Source organism: Neolamprologus brichardi, chromosome 9 (genome assembly GCF_056152115.1).
Source record: "Neolamprologus brichardi isolate AB-2024 chromosome 9, ASM5615211v1, whole genome shotgun sequence".
NCBI lineage: Eukaryota > Metazoa > Chordata > Actinopteri > Cichliformes > Cichlidae > Neolamprologus > Neolamprologus brichardi.
Window position 1 is genome coordinate 35,518,519 of NC_142112.1, and position 23,549 is coordinate 35,542,067.

At 41.4% G+C, this 23,549-nt stretch overlaps 1 protein-coding gene across 3 annotated transcripts in view; it reads right to left on the reverse strand.

The window, feature by feature from the left end:
* The window catches only part of LOC148101557 (uncharacterized), a 137,058-nt gene that overhangs the window by 68,866 nt on the left and 44,643 nt on the right, over window positions 1–23,549 (reverse strand). The window contains exons 3-6 of one of the 3 annotated variants that reach the window (XM_087846411.1): window positions 21,102–21,698; window positions 8,080–8,676; window positions 7,658–7,938; window positions 7,252–7,492 (exon numbers count right to left, since the gene is read on the reverse strand). In XM_087846411.1, coding sequence (XP_087702537.1) covers window positions 7,252–7,492; window positions 7,658–7,938; window positions 8,080–8,676; window positions 21,102–21,698 — 1,716 coding nt within the window. Of the gene's footprint in view, window positions 1–7,251; window positions 7,939–8,079; window positions 8,677–21,101; window positions 21,699–23,549 lie in introns of those variants that run through there. The other 2 variants (XM_087846410.1, XM_087846408.1) reach the window with 2 other exon arrangements.

Here is a 23,549-nt window from a genome sequence, read left to right on the forward strand (position 1 = left end):
CCCCTTTACGACATCTATCAACACTTTACAACAACAACAGACTAACAAAGCAGGATTACTTTATGGAGCACAGACTATTACATTATAACATAAAATGTTCAAGATTATAATAGAAACTTAAAGATTATGACAAATACTTAAATATGGCATGATGTAACTGAGTAAAATATTGGCCTGGACTTGGCTCCAACACTCTCTATGCGCTCAATTTTAAAAAAAAAACTGGCATCTTACACCATTGTTATGCAGACAACTCACAGATTTACCTGCCACTGAAACATAAATCTGTGAGTCCTTTGAAGGGATTGCTGGATTGTTTGGAGGATGTTAAGGCGTGGATGGCTTTAAACCTTCTCAGCTTAAATGAACAGAAAACAGAGTGTTTGGTCCCTGTGACCACTATGACTTTGGGCCCTTAGGAATTTATTTTGAAAAAGCCCTTGCGAGGAACCTAGGAGTGAGTTTTGATAGTAATCTAACATTTGATAAACATATTAATGCCGTCATCAAGACCAGTTTCTTTCATCTTCAGCTACTTGCAAAGTGAAGCCATTTCTCTGTTTTACAGACTTTGAGATAGCTATCCATGCCTTCATTTCATCTCACCTCGACTTATGTAATAGTCTGTACTCTGGTGTTAGTCTGTCATCAGTTAGCCGACTGCAGCTAGTTCAAACGCTGCAGCACAGTTACTAACTGGCAGATGGAACTACTTTGAAGACCGGCGCCCCCGTGCGTGGCATCCTGTTACAGCAGCTCCGCTCATTCTCAGCTTCTTTCTTATCGCCTCTTTACTTTTGCCAAATTTTTTTGTATCTAAAGTTTCAGTTGTTAGATTCTGCAGTCATGGACTACCGTTTTGTGCTAGTCTTGGTTGTCTTTCTCTGTTTTTTTTTTTTTTTTTCAACTTTTGTTGGCTGTGTTTGGGAACCCGGCACATGGATCCTTTGTTTAGTGTAGGTATCAGCTGTTACCGCTGCATCCCGCAGCAGAGCTGCCGGTGTTCCAGATCTACTGGCGTTTAGATCAACTGGCGTTGGTCGAACAGATGTGTGGCAGAATTGCGTTTCAGGAGCTGCTACCGACAAACCAGCAAAAACACGCCAAATGTGTCATCTGTGCAACTTGTGAGGTTATCTCAAACACACTCCGTCAGTCTTGATGCTGTTGAACAACAAAATGTTAAAAAATGTGGCGAGTTTTCCTGGTGATATCCTCATGCGCGACGCGATCGCAAAAACAGCAAACAAGTAACACCACGCCGATGTTGTTCACAGGACAGCAAAAGTAAACGATCGGGAGACTCTTGCCGTCGTTATCGTTCCCCTCGCACCTTTTATTTCTCCGGTTTCCGCGTTTTTCCTTCACAACTAAAGCGAGCAGTTTACTTTGTGCACTAACATGGACTTGAGTCAACCAGCGCCACCTCTGGCCAAGTGCCACAGCCTACAGCCAGATCAACTTGTGACACACATCTGCAGCACGTTTGAATTCGTTTCATGCACATTTGTACCTTTCAATTGTCTCTGTTTGTGCGTCATGCAAATAAACCTTTGAAATGAATGAAATGATATCATATATTTCTTATTGGCCAACATTTGAACAAAATTCCAAATTATATACACAAAGTCATAGAAATCACCACTCCAATTGGTCATCATGATTTTGATATTCTCTTTTTCAATAACAATGAAATACGCCTTGGACAAATATGACACATCAATAGTTCATTAGTGTTGTCACATCACATCCTGTAAGCAGAGTCTGTCTGTGTCTTTTCTCTGGAAATGAATATTTCCAGCCAATATAGGCAATCCATCAACATGGCTGGAGAGTTGGTAGTTATATACAGTCTGTATAAGTGTGGTTAATCTAATGAACATTTGTAAGGAGATGGCAGTTACTGTGAATTTACAGCAGTTACACAGTGATTAGTAATAAACAGAGCCAGTGAGAGTGAGTGGATTTAAGAAAGTCAGTGACTCAGGTGTGTCGATTGGTTTGTCATCTGTTGTTGAGTCTGGAGAAGACGTAGAAATCTTTTGTTTTAAATCTAAGTTAGGAAGATTCCTGTTTTAAAACAAGCACTTTTTGTGAGAAATGCAAGAAGTACATCTGCAGAAAGCACACAGTTACATTCTGTCCATCATGTGGACAAAAATGTTGAGCATTGAAAAACTGAGAACGTTGGGCAAGTTCAAAAGAAATGTGTTTGTAAGAACGAAAAACCTTTACCAAATTGTTCCTAAAATAGTTATGGAAAGTCTAACTGTTTTATGTCTGTTTTCTACATGTTTATCTCATGGAAAATAAAGTTGTTATTGTTTCAGTGCAGTTTCTTGACAATTCTTAGTGGATTTACACAGTACGGGTCAAAATGACCCACAACAAAATCAATGTCACTTTTTTATTTGTCAACATAATACATGGGTTAATTTCCAAAACTTCCATATGATCTTCAATTTGTAGCAGATCCACTATCACATAGCAGCTGGAGCAGTCTCCAATGGAGGTCAGTCCACTGCTGCCACCTGTGGCCAAATACCATAGCCTACTACTAGATTAACTTGTGACACATCTGCACCTGCTGCTATGATCACATTGAGTAGAGGCTGAGTGGCAACTTTGATCAATTTTTTTTGTTTATTTAGCACCCACAACATTTGTAGTCGCCTTCTGCACAGGGGAAGTCCACACACACTGTGTGGTACCACTTTCCGCAGGAGGTGCAATCTGCAAGATTGAATGAGATATTCAGGGTCATTGTCTGTTTATTACTAATCACCTGCTGTACATTCACAGTAACTGCCATCTCCTTACAAATGTGTATTAGATTAACCACACTTATACTGTATATAACTACCAACTCTAAAATGTTTGTTCGCAGGGAAAAGACACAGGCAGACTACGCTAACGACATGTGATGTTACAACACTAGTGAAATATTAGTGTCATTTCATTCATTTCAAAGGTTTATTTGCATGATGCACAAACAGACACAATTGAAAGGTACAAATGTGCATGAAACAAATTCAAACGTGCTGCAGATGTGTGTCACAAGTTGATCTGGCTGTAGGCTGTGGCACTTGGCCAGAGGTGGCGCTGGTTGATTCAAGTCCATGTTAGTGCACAAAGTAAACTGCTCGCTTTAGTTGTGAAGGAAAAACGCGGAAACCGGAGAAATAAAACGTGCGAGGGGAACGATAACGACGGCAAGAGTCTCCCGATCGTTTACTCTTGCTGTCCTGTGAACAACATCGGCGTGGTGTTAATTGTTTGCTGTTTTCGCGATCACGTCGCGCATGAGGATATCACCAGGTAAACTTGAGACATTTTTAAACATTGTGTTGTTCAACAGCATCAAGACTGACGGAGTGTGTTTGAGATAACCTCACAAGTGTCACAAATGACACATTTGGCGTGTTTTCATCCATTCAATCCAGTTAATCTAAACGCCAATAGATCTGGAACACCGGCCGTCTGCCCAGCTGCCTGTAAGCCCCAGCTCACTTCCACGCCTGCTGCGCTGCCGCTGCTTGACATATGGGTGGCCATCAGGCCAGCTCCCGGGCAACCACCAGAGTGGACACTTCCCCATCGCTGGGCTGGGGCGTGGGGCGTCGATGGTCCGGGCCGATTCCCTCACCTGCTCGCGGGGTGAGGTGAAGCGGGCAAGGGGGATATGTGGTAGGGCGTGTTCTGCGATGCCGCTGCAGGTTTGGTGGTGGTGATGTGTATGGCTGCAAGCGGGCGAGCTGAAGCCGTTTAATGTACTGTTACAGAAACCGTGTGATTATTGTAAGAAGAAATGATGCAGCGAAGCCTGAAAATGCTTTTTTTTTTTTTTATTCTTAAGTGCACGCAAACCAGTAAACAAATTAAAACAAATACTGTTGATAAACTATAATACAAAAAAATCACAATTAAAATTCTCAACAACAAAAACAAAAATATATATATAATTAATATGTAAAGAACTTAGCAACCCCAAAGTGTCTAAGTCACGTGACGTGTCAGTGCAACACCAAAACATAAAAGTCTGTCATAATCACTTCTTGGAGTTTGTCAGAATTAGTGGGTTTTTGTTTGTCCACCCGCCTCTTGAGGATTGACCACAAATTATCAGTGGGATTAAGATTCCAGGCCATGGACCCAAAATTTCAACGTTTTGGTCTCCGAGCCACTTAGTTATCACTTTTGCCTTATGGCACGGCGCTCCATCGTGCTGGAAAATAATTCCAATAATTCTTCACCAAACTGTTGTTGGATTGTTGGAAGAAGTTGCTGTTGGAGGCTGTTTTGGTACCATTCTTTATTCATGGCTGTGTTTATGGGCAAAATTGTGAGTGAGCCCACTCCCTTGGATGAGAAGCAACCCCACACATAAATGGTCTCAGGATGCTTTACTCTTGGCCTGACACAGGACTGATGGTAGCGCTCACCTTTTCTTCTCCAGACAAGTATTTTTCCAGATGCCCCAAACAATCGGAAAGAGGCTTCATCTGAGAATATGACTTTGCCCCAGTCCTCAGCAGTCCATTCACCATACTTTCTGTAGAAGATCAATCTGCCCCTGATGTCATTTTTTGGAGAGAAGTGGCTTCTTTGCTGCCCTTCTTGACACCAGGCCGTCTTCCAACAGTCTTCTCCTCACTGTGCGTGCAGATGTGCTCACACCTGCCTGCTGCCATTCCTGAGCACGCTCTGCACTGGTGGCTCTCCGATCACGCAGCTGAATCCTCTTTAGGAGATGATCCTGGTGCTTGCTGGACTTTCTTGGACGCCCTGAAGCCTTCTTATCAAGAATTGAACGTCTTTCCTTGAAGTTCTTGATGATCCTATAAATTGTTGATTTAGATGCAATCTTAGTAGCCACAATATTCTGGCCTGTGAAAACATTTTTATGCAACGCAACGATGGCTGCACACGTTTCTTTGCAGGTTAACAATGGAAGAACAATGATTTCAAGCATCACCCTCCATTTAACATGTCAGGTCTGCCATTCTAACACAATCAGCCTGACATGATGATCTCCAGCCTTGTGCTCGTCAACATTCTCACCTGAGTTAAGAAGACGATTACTGAAATGGTCTCAGCAGGTCCTTTAATGACAGCAATGAAGTGCAGTGGTAAGGGGTTTTTTGGGATTAAGTTCATTTTCATGGCAAAGAAGGACGATGCAATTCATCTGATCACTCTTCATAACATTCTGGAGTGTATGCAAAATGCTATTATAAAAACTTAAGCAGCAACTTTTCCAATTTGCAATATTTATGTAATTCTCACCACAGCTGTATACTCTTGAAGGAATCACATCCTGACTTACTATTGATCACATCTGGACGTTCACTCGGAGACTCTGCTTCAGTTATAAATACACTGGGTGCCCCCATCAGCTCATTAAAGGGGGTACCCATGAAAACCATTCATGGTGTTTTCAAGAGAATTAAAATATTTTAGTCGGCTTTCTGCAGTTTTACATTTCAGTTATTTCATATGAAATATTTCTGTGAGGTAGACGTGGACACTGACTTTGTTGCTCCTTGGCTGTTATGGTACAGTGCAGCTTTTTGAGTTTATTATCTAACACTTAATGAAAACACTTATTCAAAAAATAGTTTTGTTTATAATTATTTTTTATTATATTTTGTTGTATATATATTTTTGCCAAATACAGTATGTTTCACACTTTCAGGTCTGGTCTGTTGTTGATTATGTTCTATAGATTTAAATAGCTTAGACTTTTTATTTTTTGTATCACCACCTGGTAAATCAGTCCAACTGTAATCCAAGTGTGATTTTGAAGGAAAGACAGACAGTGTTTTTGTTTTTCAAATCAAATCAAATCACTTTTATTGTCACATCACATGTGCAGGTACATGGGTACATTACATGCGAGTGAAATTCTTGTGTGCGAGCTTCAAAAGCAAGAGAGTTGTGCAAAAATACAATGAAATAAAACAAGCAAAATATAAGGATGGCTAAATCTGAATAAGGATGGCTAAATCTGAATAAGGATGGCTAAATCTGAATAAGGATGGCTAAATCTTTTCCTTGGATAAAGCTCGATGTCAAGCAAACAACTACGGGAAACAACTGAAATACTTATTCACAACATCTTAAATATATACGTAAAATAAGACAACCGAAACATGTCGAACCCCAGAAGCAGGTACTATTTAATATACAAAACCTGAGATACAGATGAAAGGCTGCTGAACACGGATGCACAGCAGACGAGGAGGAGCTCGGTGGATAGATTCATGTTTATATAACTGCTCATATATTGAGTCAGAAGTAGGACTTCACTTTCCAAGGATCAGGTCTCCAGAGGAAACGCCTCACTCCAGCTGACAGAGGTGAACATTCAGGATGAGGGGAGATACCAGTGCCACACCAGCACCATCAGTGAAATGTTCATCATCCTGAATGTGGACGGTAACAAAACTCTTTTTAAAAAGAGAGGAAAGACTAAAGCTGCCACATTTACAACCTACGCAAGAAATTGAACCACAAACAACCTGAAACAACATCTTGAACCCGTGTTATTAACTAAATAATTATAATAGTCTGAGTTGTTACTACAATACCTAATCAGTGATGTGGTTATTCAGCATTGTCATTCCCAAATCATATGACCTCTGACCTTTGACTTATAGTTGTTAAAGTGTGTCAGAGGAATTCAGCTGAGAGCCAAAGGGACTTTCTGAGGTTTGAAGCCCCGAGGCCTGTCTGTGACACCAGGACTGATCCAGAGTCATTTTTATAACACTTCAAATACATAAAGAAAACATGACATGTTACATCACTAATCATTATCTGTATTTAGAAATGCTTTGTCAAAACACTAAGACAAATGTTATATTTTACTGTGGTCTGAGATTCAGATTCAATTTTCAGAAAAGGAAAATTGTGACAAGAAAATCTCTTTCTGACTTCTTTAGAAATATATTTTTCTTTTGGTTTTTTCTTCTTTTTTCCAGCTCCAGTCCGTAAAGTTACTCTCCAACAAGTAGGACAAAGTATCACCTGCAGGTCAGACGGGATCTACCCTCAACCTGAGCTCACCAATAACAACACAACAGCCCATCAGACTGAGCAGCAGCTTTACAGCATCAGCAGTTCTCTGATACTTCCAAACAGTGACATGGATCTATATTACATCTGTGCAGTCAGCACTCGCAGAAACAGGAAGAGAGCAACCTTCAGAAAAAGAGATTATACATCCATCCATCCAGTGGAACATTTTCATCAGATCTTTACAGGAGATTCGATCTGAACTCTGTGGAGCCTGATCTCAAGGGTTTTAAGTCTGACACTGAAACCAGAGGATCTTTCTGTCTCTTCAGATTCACTGTGATCCAGTGATGGGAGTGATTTCAGCCCTGAGTGATCACGCTGATGTTTGCACAGAGCAGACATTGAGGTGAATGTTTTGGCACATTGGTAACAGTGAAACAGTTTATTAGTAACGTGGGATCGTTTGTGTTCGGTGTATGTACTGAGATTCCTGAAGCTCTTGTCACACTGGTCACAGCTGTAGTTTCCTTCCATGTGTGTATGTTCATGGTTGTTACGACCATTTGATTGTGAGAAGCGTCTGTCACAGTGTCTGCACTTGTATGGTTTCTCTCCTGTGTGGACTCGTTTGTGTGATTTAAGCTTACCTGTAGTGATGAAGGATGACCCACACTGATCACAGAGGTGCTTTTTAACCCCACTGTGAATCAGTTCATGGCGTTTTAATCTACTTGATGTGGTGAAGCTTCTCCCACATTCTTTGCAGTATTTCAGTTTGTCTCTACTGTGTCTACGTTGATGTGTTTTTAGGGCGTCTTGTCGACTGAAAGTTTTTCCACAAAGGTCACAACGAAAGTCTTTCCCACCACCACAGCGATGACAGGGTTGAGAACTGGATCCATCTGTGTCGCTCTGCTTCTAAACAGAGACACAAACACAGTGTAAGTCAGTCCTTCAACATTTTTATCCTGAACGTCGCCTGAAAGAAAGAGCATCTCTGCAGACATCCAATTACATTTTACTGTTTCAGTTAACACAGATAACAATATAAATACATACCTCACAGTAGCTGCACTTGTAGAGTCTCTTTCTGGTGTGGATCTGTTGGTGTGCTTTCAGGTAACGTGGAGATTTAAAAGTCTTCTCACACAGGTCACATTTATAAGGTCGTTCCTCAGTGTGGGTAAACATGTGGCGTTGTAACTGCATGTTGGTTGTACACTGTTTGCCACACTGATCACAGCAGTACACATCATGTCCAGTGTGAATGCGTAGGTGTATATTTCGGTTCCCTATATGGCTGAAGGTTTTTCCACAAATCTCACAGCTGTATGCCTTAATTCCAGAGTGGGTAACTAGATGATTCTGTAAGTTGCTACTGCGACTAAAAGCTCTGCCACACTGATCACAGCTGTACGCTTTAACTCCACTGTGGATGAGTTGGTGTTGTTTTAGGGAATCCTTCAAGGAAAAAGTCTTTCCACACAAGTCACAGCTGAACGGTCTCTCTCCAGTGTGGACGACCTGATGTTGTTTTAGTTGAGCCTTCTCAGTAAAATCCTTCCCACACTCGTCACAGCTGTGTTTTTTCTCTCCCTTTCTTCTGTGAGGTTTGTCGGCCTCCTGAGAGCGCTGACTTCTCGCTCCATGTTGGTCCTGCAGTGACAGAGATACAAACAGAGGCAGTGAGTGAAATGCAGTCGTGGAACAAACTCAACCTTCAAACTCCCTCCATTAACACTAGTTTTAAACCTGAAGGTGGAGTGTGGCACCAAACACCTTAAAGGTCTATTATCCCCACCTGTTGGTAATTCTAACACATTACATCCAACCTGGTGTTAAAAATAATTCATGACTGTTCAAACGTTTCACTGTAGAAAACATTGGATTCATTTTTGATTAAAGGCGATTAAATGTCATTCATTTTCAATCTATATTAATCGCATTTCAATTTGTATGAGCAAAAAAACTCAAATAAGGGAAACTATACACACTTAATGTGTTTACTGCCTGATATTGGGCTACCGTTGTGGTGCTTTGAACGTGTTTTTTGCAGTGATAAACCAATATTAAGTCTGTTCGAACAACAACAATACCAATAATAATAATAATATTATTAATACTAATTAGAATTATAACAATATTAATAATAATTATTATTATGCATGTCACAGCATGTCTTTTATCCTAACTGCTCTCTGCAGATGGCCCCGCCCCTCTGTTATTCTGCTTGAGGTTTCTTCCTGTTAAAAGGGAGTTTTTCCTTCCCACTGTCACCAACGTGCTTGCTCATAGGGGGTCATATGATTGTTGGGTTTTTCGTCTGTATGTATTATTGTAGGATCCACATTACAATATTGATTGATTGGTAATTTATTTCAGCATGTGAACAATATACAAGTACATTTAGAAAATAAAATAAGAAAAGAAAAGAAAATAAGCACCTTGGGGCAACTATTGTTGTGATTTGGTGCTGTATAAATAACACTGAATTGAATTGAAAATTTAATTAATATCACTACTACAACTAATAATAATATTAAGGAACAATAATTGCTTGTGACTTCTTAATGTTTGTAAAGACAATTTAAAAATACATAATAAAATACAACACAGTCATATAACAGGTTGGGAGTATGAGAGTTTTAGACGTGACTGATTATTTGGTGAAACTGTGATATTTTCCTCACCTTCTGTGTTGAGCTCATTGTTTCCTCTGTAGTGACTCAGCTGAGTCCAGATGGCTGAAAATGTTCCTCTGCTGCTCCGTCAGACTCTAAACCTTCACATGCTTTGAGTGCAGCTGTGTTTGACACAGGAAGACATTATTACATTCTTCAATATTATACTTTATTCTTTTTGGGGGAAGTGCAGCTTTAAACCTTCACATGATTCAAGTCAACCCAACAAATCAATCTGAACGATCACAGGTGGGAAAAACTTCTGTAGATAAAATGAAATAAAACCCAACATTCAATCCACAACATGATTAAAAACATGATTCTCCCAAATCACCAAGAGCTGCACATTAACCTCCACAATATATTTTTATTCTCTGTGCTTTCAAATATGAACACTGTTTACTTTCATCTGTGTTTCATTAGTTTTTGTTGACATCTTCCTGTGCATCACTTTACAGCAGCCACACTCATTAAAATGACACTTTGTAGGAGTTCACTTCCTCTCATGTGTTCATCCACAGCAGCTGGACAATAAAGTTTATTGTGACTCTGATACTGCAGCAGATCGCTCTCGTCCATTTCCTGTTATCACTTCAAATAGAAATGAGGCTGTAGAGGTTTGGTGCAGGCAGAAAAACAGCTGCAGGGACAATGAAAAGACTTTTCTGCTCCAACTTCTCCCAGCATGCTGAGCTAATGATTAGTTGGTGTTTTTCTCCAAACACTCTCTCACTCTTCTCTCAACGTGTTCACAATAAACTGTGAACAGACACCGAGGAGAGCAGCAGAAGACCTCATTCAGGAGCTAAACTCAACATGAACTGAACTCACAGTAAAGTTAGCTCGGTGCTTACCTTTAGATGAGCCCACAAACCGAGAGAAACTCCGCGATGAAGCTGGAACTCTTTCCAAACACAGGAAACAGATCTGGGAGCAGAGACCCACGTGGTTCACGCTGATCTCAGCTACGATCCAGGAGACGAGGGTGGGCAGATCGATGCAGATATCGATCCAAACGTTGGTTTAGTTTGTTTTATCATCCAAATTCACGATTTTACTCCTTAGGATGAAACGGTAACTCCGTCTGCGTAAACTGTGTCCAGCATGTGATCCCGGAACAGACTTCTTCTTCTTTGTATTGTTTATTGGCGGTTGTCAAACACCAAAATCGTGCATTACCGCCACCAACTGGTGTGGAGTGAAACGTCGACACCCAAATCCTCCCTAAATGTATACTCTATTTTAAAAACTGGAATAAGTCCTGACAACTTTCACTTCTTGAACCCTTTTGCAGTAAACTTACGTTTTGAACAGCGGGCGTGTCAACATTATCCACCTATTCAGCTTCTCGGCGATTCAAAGGTTTTACAGTCACCAATAGTAGTGTTCAAATCAATATGTCCAAATCTTATTCCAGATATGACCACCTCCTCTCTCCTACTCCTTCCTGTGCTTCTCATTTCTTCTACCCTCCTTAAATTTTTATACAACCATCGTCCCCTCCGTTCTTCCTCCCACTGTTTTTGTCATGTTTCCTTTATTTCTTGCCTTATTATACTCGTTATCTCTGTCTGACAGAAGTTAATAGCCTGGTCAGTTAACCCATGTTTTGTGGCTTTCTTCACAACTCTGTCGTTTCATTTCCTCTGACTCCATAGTGAGCTGGAATCCATAAAAAGCCAACTATAAGTCCCATCATGTGTATTTTGTTAAATGTTTGCTGAACCTCTGTTAGTACATCTGCTCTACTTTCTGAGCAGCTACACTATAAACTGTCCAATGAAGAACTTCAGTCTGAACAAATGCCTGATTGTAACGGTCACATGTCTTCTACCCACTGAACAGCTGACAGTACTGGAAGCATTTCTCCAGTGTGTACTGACGGTCCACCATTGATCCTTTTCAGGGACAACAAATGCTACCCCGGTTTGACTGGCTGTATTCTTTGATGCATCTGTATATATTTGTACATAATTATAATACTGATCATTGTAAGTCTGTACTGTATGTAAGTTTAAATTAAATTCCCCATTCCTGTTCTTCTTTTCACGTAATGTGAAATCTACTGTGGCATCAGTAGATTTGGCTCAACCAGATCCCAGGAACAACATTGGAGATCGGAGCGCAGTCCTAGGAACAGCTAGAATGCACAGGAAGTATATGAAAATCTGGTCCTATAAAAGTTACATTTTTGTAGTGGTTGTGTTGTTAGGCTTTGGGTATTTGCATATGGTTTTTAAAAAATTAATATAATCTTTGTAAAAACTGCTCGTAAACTAGCTTGTATGGTGGGTCCTGTGATTTTTCATGTATTGCCGCTAACATACAGCTGATTTTGATTTTTAGAATTAACCTTTTTGTGATATGCTTTGGTACCAAAGAGCAAACGGCTCAATTTATTAAAATCAGGCAATAACAATCACCTCTTCACTGGGGTGAAGAATCCAGCCACTGTGGCATGGAGGTACAAGAATAAATCAATTTACACATCATATTGATATGGGTACGGTTTATTAACCCTCGTGCTGTACAGAACCTGTGGTGTCCAGATTGTAGATGGATTTAGGGATAGATATTTGATGGCACCTGTGTGTGCCGCTTGCCATCAGCTGTTACCTGCTTTGTTTTTGCTAGCTTTGTTTACATTTGTTTTCTTCAAAAATGTCTGTACACTTCTGGTTTATGACTTCCAATCGCTACTAAATATCAGAGCCACTGTTGTAGAGCAATCCCGACTGGCCCAAGGACGTGAAGATTTTCATATTCCACCTGTGTTCAAGACTGTACCACTGTTCCTCCGGTGCGATCCACAATGCCATCCCACCAGGAAGAAATGTCAAAGAAGGCGAGGGAAACGGGGCAATGTATTGGTAAAATTCAAAAATTGCATGGCTGCTTCACCGACAGCTAATTCTTACGCTCTCCTGAACAAATTTGCCCCGGATATCAAGTTGTTCATCTCCGGGCGATCCCTGGAATTGGTGCACCTATTGGAATTGGCCAGCAACCCTGTGTTAGCTAGATTGGCTGTGGTTAATGCGAGGTGCTAAAAAAAGATAAAACTTTTATTTTGAATGACTTCTTCACCACTCGTCGCTTTAATTGTCTTCTGGTGACGGAAACTTGGCTAAACTTGGGTGAGTTAAGCTCGCTTTCGGAAGTTGTCCCTCCAGGCTGTGAATATCTGAAGTCGCCATGGACTACTGGCCAGGCTGGAGGGCTCGCCATAGTTAATAAAACTATTTCAACTGTCAGCATTGGAATGGTTTCAATCTTACCTGTCTAACCAAAGTTCTTCTGCTAGATTAGGGGATACATGTTCCTCAAAACCCTGAATTTTTTGCGGGGTCCCCCAGGGGTCCATTCTTGGCACAGTTCTCTTTCAATTTATATCCTCTCTTTAACGGCAACCTTCGATCCTTCTTTGCCGTTTCTGCAGGACGTAAAGTTTCTGACTCGTGCTCTTGTTAAGTAGCTTGGATGCCTTCCGGTAGCAAAAACGAGGCGAAGGAAAAAAGGGGCAAAACATTTATTTTCCATACAAATCGAAAGGTACAAAACAAATGCCTCTGGTGGGAGCTCCGTTTACATTCCCTTTATGTTACAACAAAAAATAACATTAAAACGGCGACGGTCAGAAAACTGTTGCTCCACGTCCTGCTTGCTTACCTAACCTTTTACCCACACCCCTCTGCATGTGGGCCAAATAAACACCCCCTTTATGACATCTATCAACACTTTACAACAACGACAGACTAACAAAGCAGGATTACTTTATGGAGCACAGACTATTACATTATAACATAAAATGTTCAAGATTATAATAGAAACTTAAAGATTATGACAAATACTTAAATATGGCATGATGTAACTGAGTAAAATATTGGCCTGGACTTGGCTCCAACACTCTCTATGCGCTCAATTTTTAAAAAAACCTGGCATCTCACACCATTGTTATGCAGACAACTCACAGATTTACCTGCCACTGAAACATAAATCTGTGAGTCCTTTGAAGGGATTGCTGGATTGTTTGGAGGATGTTAAGGCGTGGATGGCTTTAAACCTTCTCAGCTTAAATGAACAGAAAACAGAGTGTTTGGTCCCTGTGACCACTATGACTTTGGCCCCTTAGGAATTTATTTTGAAAAAGCCCTTGCGAGGAACCTAGGAGTGAGTTTTGATAGTAATCTAACATTTGATAAACATATTAATGCCGTCATCAAGACCAGTTTCTTTCATCTTCAGCTACTTGCAAAGTGAAGCCATTTCTCTGTTTTACAGACTTTGAGATAGCTATCCATGCCTTCATTTCATCTCACCTCGACTTATGTAATAGTCTTTACTCTGGTGTTAGTCTGTCATCAGCTAGCCGACTGCAGCTAGTCCAAACGCTGCAGCACAGTTACTAACTGGCACATGGAATTACTTTGAACACCGGCGCCCCCGTGCGTGGCATCCTGTTACAGCAGCTCCGCTCATTCTCAGCTTCTTTCTTATCTCCTCTTTACTTTTGCCAATTTTTTTTGTATCTAAAGTTTCAACTGTTAGATTCTGCAGTCATGGACTACCGTTTTTATTATAGATTAAGTGCAGGAGTTTTTAGGTGTGGATAATTACATAATAGTTTATTGCAATAGCAAGTTGTGCCTTGTTCTCAGATGGACACCAAGTGGAGAGTGATAGATAAGATGAGGGGATGTCATATACTGGCATGAATTCAAAATTCTGCTCCTCACATACAAGGTCTTAAATAATCAGGCCCCGTCTTATCTTAATGACCTCGTTTTACCATATCACCTTATTAGAGCACTTTGCTCTCGCTCTGCAGGCCTACTTGTGGTTCCTAGAGTATTAAAAGTAGAATGGGAGGGAGACCCTTCAGTTTTCAGGCACCTCTTCTGTGGAACCAGCTTCCAGTTTGGATTCGGGAGACAGACACTATCTCTACTTTCAGTTCTGTTCTAGGATGCCCTCTGGACCTAGTAGAGGTGGTGAGTGACAGGAGAATGGTGGCTAAGCTGTCATCCCTGTTGGACAACATCTCCCACCCCATGCAGGAGACTCTGACAGCACTGAGCAGCTCCTTCAGTGGCTGCAGCACCTACGATGTGGGACGGAGAGATTTCGCAGGTCTTTCCTCCCCACTGCTGTCAGACTCCACAAGAAAGACTTCAACTGACCAAGCACACACATCCACACATATGCAATACTCTTTCTGGCATCGTTGTATTATATTCAATTCTATATAGCATTTGTAGTCTATTTTATTCGATTGTATGTAGTATATTATTTCATTCTATTCTATTGTGTACAGTATCTTATAGATATATTATTCCAGTGTTTTTTCTCAAAATTTTCTATGCAACTTTGCACTGTCCACTGCTGTAACAAAACAAATTTCCCACACATAGGATTAATAAAGGTTATCTTATTTTATGCAACCAAGACTACATATCTCCCATAATGGCATCCTTACACTGGCTGCCAGTTAGGTTTTGAATTAATTTTAAGATTTTATTATGTGTTTTTAAGGCGTTGCATGGGTTAGCACCCTCATGCCTTTCTGATCTTTTCAATTGGTTTGCTCCTGCAAGATCACTGAAGTCTGTGGATCAGATGCTCTTAGCTGTCCCAAGGTCCAGATTAAACATAGAGGATAAGAAAGATCTGGCCTCTCTTATCTGGAAACAAAATTAACAAAATTTATTGAAAAACCTGTGGCAAAAATTCATTTTCATTTTGTTTTGTGAAGTTACAAACTGATAAACTAGATTACTGGTAGAATGATGTATAGAATGATTTAGAATGATGTTTTTTTCTACAGTTGACAGGCTAACAAACCCTCCTGTGTCAGTGGCAGCTGAACTTCATTTGGCCATGACCTGCAATGACTTTGCCAAATTCTTCACAGAAAAAATCCAAAAGATACAGAAACCGCTCTGACCAAAGTGTTCAATGACATATTTTCTGTGGCTTTCCTCAACTCTGCCTCTACTACTAGCTTTGACTGCTCCAAACATCATACGGTTGACGACATCACTAATTCTTTGCTATCCATGTGTTCTTCCATCCTTGATACTGTAGCACCGATCAAAATTAAATCTCCTAGAACTAATTCTCAACGTTGGTTTAATGATTCTTCGCGTGCCCTGTGGCGTGTATGCCGCCAAGCTGAGAGGAAATGGAAGAAAGATAATCTCCAGGTATTCTTTGATACTTTGCGTTCTATTCAATTCAATTCAATTCAATTTTATTTATATAGCGCCAAATCACAACAAATGTCGCCTCAAGGCGCTTGAGGCGTGTTCTAGCCACCTGGAGTTTCAAATTGCTGCTAAACGTGCTAAAGCAGCCTTTTTTTCTGATATTATTGTGACCAATGGCCATAACGCTCGATTGCTATTTAAAATCTTTAATTCAGTGGTTAATCCCTGCCCTGATATGCCGATGGTCCCATCCTCAGCTCTCTGTGAACAATTTCTAAAATACTTTACTGATAAAATTCTATCTCTCAAATCCTCACTCCCCCTAGTGGTGAGCCCTGCTCTCACTGGAGAATGTGCTTCAACTTTTCATCAGTTTGAGCCAGAGTCACTCTGTACACTTAAGCAAATTGTCAAGGAACTGAAAATTACTAGTTCTGCATATGAACCTCTTCCGTCTCGCATTGTGAAGGATGGCATTGATGTAATTGGGCCCAGTATTGGTATGGTGAAGTCTGGAGAGGCCTCAGAACCATCTCAGGCCACAAACATCAGAACTCTCTGCCTGGGAGGGATGTGAGGTGGGCAAATGAACTGCATCATTTCTTCAACAGATTTTATTCATCCATGAGGCAGTCTCCAACATCGGCTGCAGACTCACCCACCCCCACTGTTGCTGTTCCACCTCTGACACCTCCGACACTTCACACCTCCTCTATTCACCCGGCTCACTCCTTCCCACCCCCAACAACAGCATCCAATACACAATCAACACAACACAGGCTCCAGCCTGTCTCTCTCAACCACCCAGGTTAGGAGGGAACTGAGGAGGATTAATGGCAGGAAGGCAGCGGGCCCAGATGGCATCAGCTCAAGGGCCGTCAGGTCCTGCACGGACAAACTGTGTGGGGTGATCGAGCACCTCTTCAACCTGAGGCTGGGAAGAGTCCCACAGCTCTGGAAAACCTGTGTTGTTCCAGTGCCAAAGACTTCACGCCCCAAGGACCCCAACAGCTAGTGGCTCTGACATCCCACCTGATGAAGACCCTGGAGCGGTTGGTCCTGGCTCAGTTTCTGCACCTTGTGAGCTCATCACTGGACCCACTTCAGTTTGCCTACCAGCCTGGCATTGGAGCGGATGATGCTGTCATCCACCTCCTACATCGTTCCCTCGCGCACCTGGAGACCACTGGGAGCACTGTGAGAATCATGTTCTTTGATTTCTCCAGTGCCTTCAACACTATTCTTCCCTCGGTTCTGAAGGACAAGCTGGAGAACTCTGGTGTGGACCATCACCTCACTACCTGGATTTTGGACTACCTCACCGACCGACCACAGTATGTGAGAACTCAGGGCTGTGTGTCAGACAGGGTCGTCTGCAGTACGGGGGCCCCACAGGGAACGGTTCTGGCTCCGTTCCTCTTCACCATCTACACTGCAGACTTCTCCCACGACTCCACCCAGTGCTTCCTGCAGAAGTTCTCTGATGACTCTGCAATAGTCGGCCTCATCACTGATGGGGACGACAAGGAGTACAGAGGACTGACTCAAGACTTTGTGGACTTGTGCCAGCTGAACTACCTCCAGATCAATGCAAGTAAAACCAAGGAGCTGGTGGTAGACTTCCGCAGGCACAAGCATTCTCCACTGCAACCACTGAACATCCAAGGTATGGACATTGAGGCTGTGGACAGCTACAGGTACCTTGGTGTTCATCTGAACAACAAACTGGACTGGACTCATAACTCAGATGCCCTCTACAGGAAAGGGCAGAGCAGGCTGTACCTGCTGCGGAGACTCAGGTCATTTGGAGTGGAGGGCCCACTCCTGAAGACCTTCTATGACTCTGTGGTGGCCTCAGCCATCTTTTACGATGTGGCCTGCTGGGGCGGCAGCATCTCTGCTGGGGACAGGAAGAGACTGAACAGGCCGATACGAAGGGCCAGCTCTGTTCTAGGATGCCCTCTGGACCCAGTGGAGATGGTGAGTGACAGGAGAATGGTGGCTAAGCTGTCATCCCTGTTGGACAACATCTCCCACTCCATGCATGAGACTCTGACAGCACTGAGCAGCTCCTTCAGTGGGAGACTGCAGCACCCACGGTGTGGGACGGAGAGATTTCGCAGGTCTTTCCTCCCCACTGCTGTCAGACTCCACAATAAAGACTTTTGCAGCTGATCAAACACACAAACACACACATGTGCAATAAGACTGCTATATGTGCAATTCTTGTGCAATTCTTCTTCTGACGAAGTTGTATTTTTGTATTTTCCTACTCAGTTGTATATAGTATTTCTATTTCTATTTTATTCTATTGTATATATTATTCTATTCTATTTTATTCTATTGTATATAGTATTTTATTTTATTCTATTGTATTTTATTGCATGCCAGTGTTTTCTCATTTCTGCTACATAACTTTGCACTTTTGCTGTAACAAAACAAATTTCCCACCTGTGGGACTAATAAAGGTCATCTTATCTTATCTTATTCTGTTTTTAATGAACTTATCATTGTCTTCGGGGTATGTTCCCTCTGTTTTTAAACATGCTATAGTGCAACCTGTTCTTTAAAAAAAGGTGTCTTGATCATTGTGATTTCGTTAATTATAGGCTGATATCCAAACTTCCGTTCCTCTCCAAAATCCTAGAGAAGATAGTTCTCTCGCAACTCCAGGCTTACCTGGATGCACATGACATCTGTGTTAAATTTCAATCTGGTTTTAAACCACGCCACAGCACTAAAACAGCTTTGCTGAGAGTCCTTAATGATCTTCTCTTAATTACTGATTCAGGGCATTCTGCTGTATTAGTCTTATTGGATTTGTCCTCAGCCTTTGATATGTAGACAATCCGAATGGTATTTCCTTATTTTCTTTCCACTGTGTTCCTCTTAATGATGAACTACAAATTTACCCTAAATTACTAAAATATCAATATTTTAATATGAGAATCGATTCTAGAACATAAGTTACTGGTATAAGGAATCGATATTTCAGTATTGATCCACACATCACTAATAATGACTTATTATGGCTCCTTTAAGTTCGATAGTTGCTATGTCCTCTGCCTCATATAATTAGGAGCTGGTGTGTAGGAGCCATTTTTCTTATTTCCCTGTCTTTATCACCACTAGAGGGTTGTATTTCATTTTATGTACTGGTTATAACAGAGGTAGGTACGGGGTTATTTAAGGTCAAGGGTAATTCTGTCCAGGTGTTGCTGATGAGAAGGGGCAAACCATTTCCTACTGTGCTTAGTCTAGTTACTTGTTGTCTGTGTTTAAATGAAAATTTAAATGGACGTTGCAATTTAGGCCCCCTCCTTGATTCAGAGTCTTTCCCTTTTCACGTAAATGGCCTCCTTGACTCTGGTCTCAAACCGGCGTTCCTCCCTGTCCAGGATGTGTACCTGTGTTCCTGGAGGACAGGCGGGTCCATGGACCAGTCCACAGCTGAACACCGTACTTGGGTTCAACTTCCAGTGAAACTGAGGCCACAGCTCAGGACAATAGAAGATTGAAAAATGCTGCCTGGTCTAATGGGTCTCAATCTCTGCAACATTCAGCGTTCAGAATTTGTCTTAAACAGCATAAAAGCATGGATCCATCACACCTTGTATGATGAAAACGTTGAGGAACTCTGAGCAAATGAAACCACAACTTTAAAAAATGAATTCCCAAAATTAATTGTTTCGACATCTTAAACACAAAATCATAAGTTTTAATACCTACAGCAAGTTTAAGGAAAAATAAAAGATTTTAAAGATCTTTCAACCTTTTTTCTCAAATATAAAACAGCAGGTGGCACTTACATGCATCTTTTATGGGATTGTCCAAAAATATCTAAATTCTCTGCATCAACAAGAAAATGAACTTGATACTAAACTTTAAGATCTGTAAACATCTGGGTCAATTCTTACCACGGTTGCTCCCTCTGAATAAAAATCTGGACAAAAGAGATCCAGGTTATTAAATAAGCTTATGTTTAATGTCAGGAGATGTGTTATTCAACTGGATTACGGAGCAGCCCCCCTACTGTAACTCAGTGTTACAAGGAAATTTTTCATAACTTTCAGGTCAGATTTTTAATAAGCTGCAGGAACCCTGTTCAGTGTGAGTGGAGAACAGCCAAGTCTCCTCCTCTGATAAACCTCCATCTGTGCCACTGAAAACAGTTCATCTGACTCTGACTGTAAACATGTTTCCATTTGTCACTTCAGTCTTTACTCTGAAATACAGGAAATGAAATCACAGATCAAACTTCTTCATCCAACTGCTGGAACAAAGCGAACCACTCGACACGAACACTGAAGCAGAACAGTTTAGAAAGCTTAAAATGAGACTAGGGAACCATTTTCATTGATAGTTGCCTCATCAGATCTTTACAGGAGATTCACTCTGAACTCTTTGGAGCCTGATCTCAAGGGTTTTGAGTCTGACCCTGAAACCAGAAGAGGATCTTTCTGTCTCTTCAGATTCACTGTGATGGGAGTGATTTCAGCCCAGAGTGATCACGCTGATGTTTGCACAGAGCAGATAATTTAGTAAATGTTTTGGCACATTGGTAACAGTGAAATAGTTTATTAGTAATGTGGGATCGTTTGTGTGTGGAGTATGAACTGAGATTCCTGAAGCTCTTGTCACACTGGTCACAGCTGTAGTTTCCTTCCATGTGTGTACGTTCATGCTTGTTACGACCATATGAGTGTGAGAAGCTTTTGTCACAGTGTCTGCACTTGTATGGTTTCTCTCCTGTGTGGACTCGTTTGTGTTTTTTAAGGTTACTTGTAGTGGTGAAGGATGACCCACACTGATCACAGAGGTGCTTTTTAACCCCACTGTGAATGAGTTCATGTCGTTTTAACTCACTTGGTGTGGTGAAGCTTCTCCCACATTCTTTGCAGTATTTCAGTTTGTCTCCACTGTGTCTACGTTGATGTATTTTTAGGGTTTCTTGTCGACTGAAAGTTTTTCCACAAAGATCACAACGAAAGTCTTTCCCACCACCACAGTGATGACAGGGTTGAGAACTGGATCCATCTGTGTCGCTCTGCTTCTAAACAAAGACACAAAGACAGTGTAAGTCAGTCCTTCAACATATTTATCCTGAACGTTGCCTGAAAGAAAGAGCATCTCTGCAGATGTCCAATTACATTTTACTGTTTCAGTTAACGCAGATAAAAATATAAATACATACCTCACAGTAGCTGCACTTGTAGAGTCTCTTTCTGGTGTGGATCTGTTGGTGTTCTCTCAGGTAATGTGGAGATTTAAAAGTCTTCTCACACAGGTCACATTTATAAGGTCGTTCTTCAGTGTGGGTCAACATGTGTTGTTGTAACTGTGTGTTGGTTGTACACTGTCTGCCACACTGATCACAGCAGTACACATCATGTCCAGTGTGCATGCGTAGGTGTATATTTCGGCTGTCTATATGGCTGAAAGTTTTTCCACAAATCTCACAGCTGTATGCCTTAATTCCAGAGTGGTTAACTAGATGCTTCTGTAAGTAGCTACTGCGACTAAAAGCTCTGCCACACTGATCACAGCAGTACGCTTTAACTCCACTGTGGATGACTTGGTGTCTTTTTAGGGAATCCTTCAAGGAAAAAGTCTTTCCACACAAGTCACAGCTGAACGGTCTCTCTCCAGTGTGGATGACCTGATGCTGTTTTAGTGAAGCCTTCCTAGTAAACTCTTTTCCACATTCATCACAGCTGTATGGTTTCTCTCTCTTTCTTCTGTGAGGTTTGTCGGCCTCCTGAGAGCGCTGACTTCTCGCTCCATGTTGGTCCTGCAGTGACAGAGATACAAACAGAGGCAGTGAGTGAAATGCAGTCGTGGAACAAACTCAACCTTCAAACTCCCTCCATTAACACTAGTTTTAAACCTGAAGGTGGAGTGTGGCACCAAACACCTTAAAGGTCTCTTATCCCCACCTGCTGGTAGTAGAAACACATTACATCCAACCTGGTGCTAAAAATAATTCATGACTGTTCAAACACTCTAAAATCATGCCAATTCTTCCTGCTGTACACTAATATTAAGACTAGCATGCTAACACACTCAGAAAAGTAATAAATGTTTACCAGCTCAATACTTCTTTATATTTCCCGTTGCTGTTTCCTATTAGATATTTTTTTTTATAATTTTCTAAATTATTAAATCCAATATAACAGTTACTAGCTTGGTTGAGTGAAGGAGAACGTCAGAGTCGGATTGTAACCTGAGGAATTTTTTACTTTTAGTCCCTACATCCCTACATATCACATACATATCTAGATTTTCTACAACTTACATTTACAAAACAGGCTTTTTACTTTTGGTTTAAGGCTTTTGCGGGGAGATATTTCATCACTGCAGGCATCAAAAATCAAACCGATCTGAGCCTAAACAGTAACACATGAAAGCTAAGATGAAGATGAAAGAGGTAAAACTGTGTGACATAGTCAGGGGTTAAAATGGGCTGGTGGGGTCCCCCCCCCCCACTTGCACAGCACTAAACAACTACAGGTGCTCAAAAGGCAGCTGTTGTTGTGACACTGAATTCAATTGAAAATGTAATTAATACTACTAATAATAAAGACTAATAATTGCTTGTGACTTCTTAATGTTTGTAAATATAATTGAAAAATACATAGTATATAATAATATACGACACAGTCATATAACAGGTTGGGAGTATGAGAGTTTTAGACGTGACTGATTATTTGTTGAAACTGTGATATTTTCCTCACCTTCTGTGTTGAGCTCATTGTTTCCTCTGTAGTGACTCAGCTGAGTCCAGATGGCTGAAAATGTTCCTCTGCTGCTCCGTCAGACTCTTCTCCTCCTGCTGATCAGCTGGGACACAAAACAGATCTTTGTTAGGCTCCACACTGCACTGAAGAGTCAAAGTGTCTCATATGTTCATCTGACAACACAAAGCACAAATTTCACTCTGGTTGGTTGTAGAAATCTTGTGAGACGTGTTGTGCTACAAAGTGAGGAAACTCTTTCACTCACTTATACTTCAGGAGGAACTTTGTGACATTGGCTCTAATATTCTAAGCAGCCTTTTACTATGACAGGGCCAGAAAGTCCTATTTGAAGGTTTGGGAGAAGGACCATGTTAAAGGTGGATTGGGGTTTATACACTTTGTTATGATACAGGTAAGGCTGTAAGAGCCTGAGAAGGTGTCCTGAATGAACCTCTAAAACCAGTTTTCAGCTAACGACTCTGCTTCAGTCTGGAAAACAGCAACTACAAGTTTAAAGACTCCATCAACAATTCACACCCAGCAACAGCCTGAACAGCTCCTCCTGTGGTTTCCACAAACAGGGACAGACCTTTTACTCCCCCACACCACACTTTCCACACCTATCGCCAGCTGTTCAGCACAGGTTTTGAGGCAGGAGGGTGAGACACCGTCTGGTCCGGGGGCTTTCCTGGGCTTCTGTTTCTGAAATAGTTGGCTCACATCCTCAGTGTGTATTCTGAGTTTCAGGGAGGAGGAGGGGGGGGGGGGGGGTGAGAGGTGTGATGGAGGTCGTTGAGTCTGGATTGGAGAGGGTGGTGGTGGTCTTTTATATTTGCATAATGGCTGAATAGAGCACCACTGAAGGAACAAAGGGCTGGGAGGTCAGTTATTTGAGCATTAATATG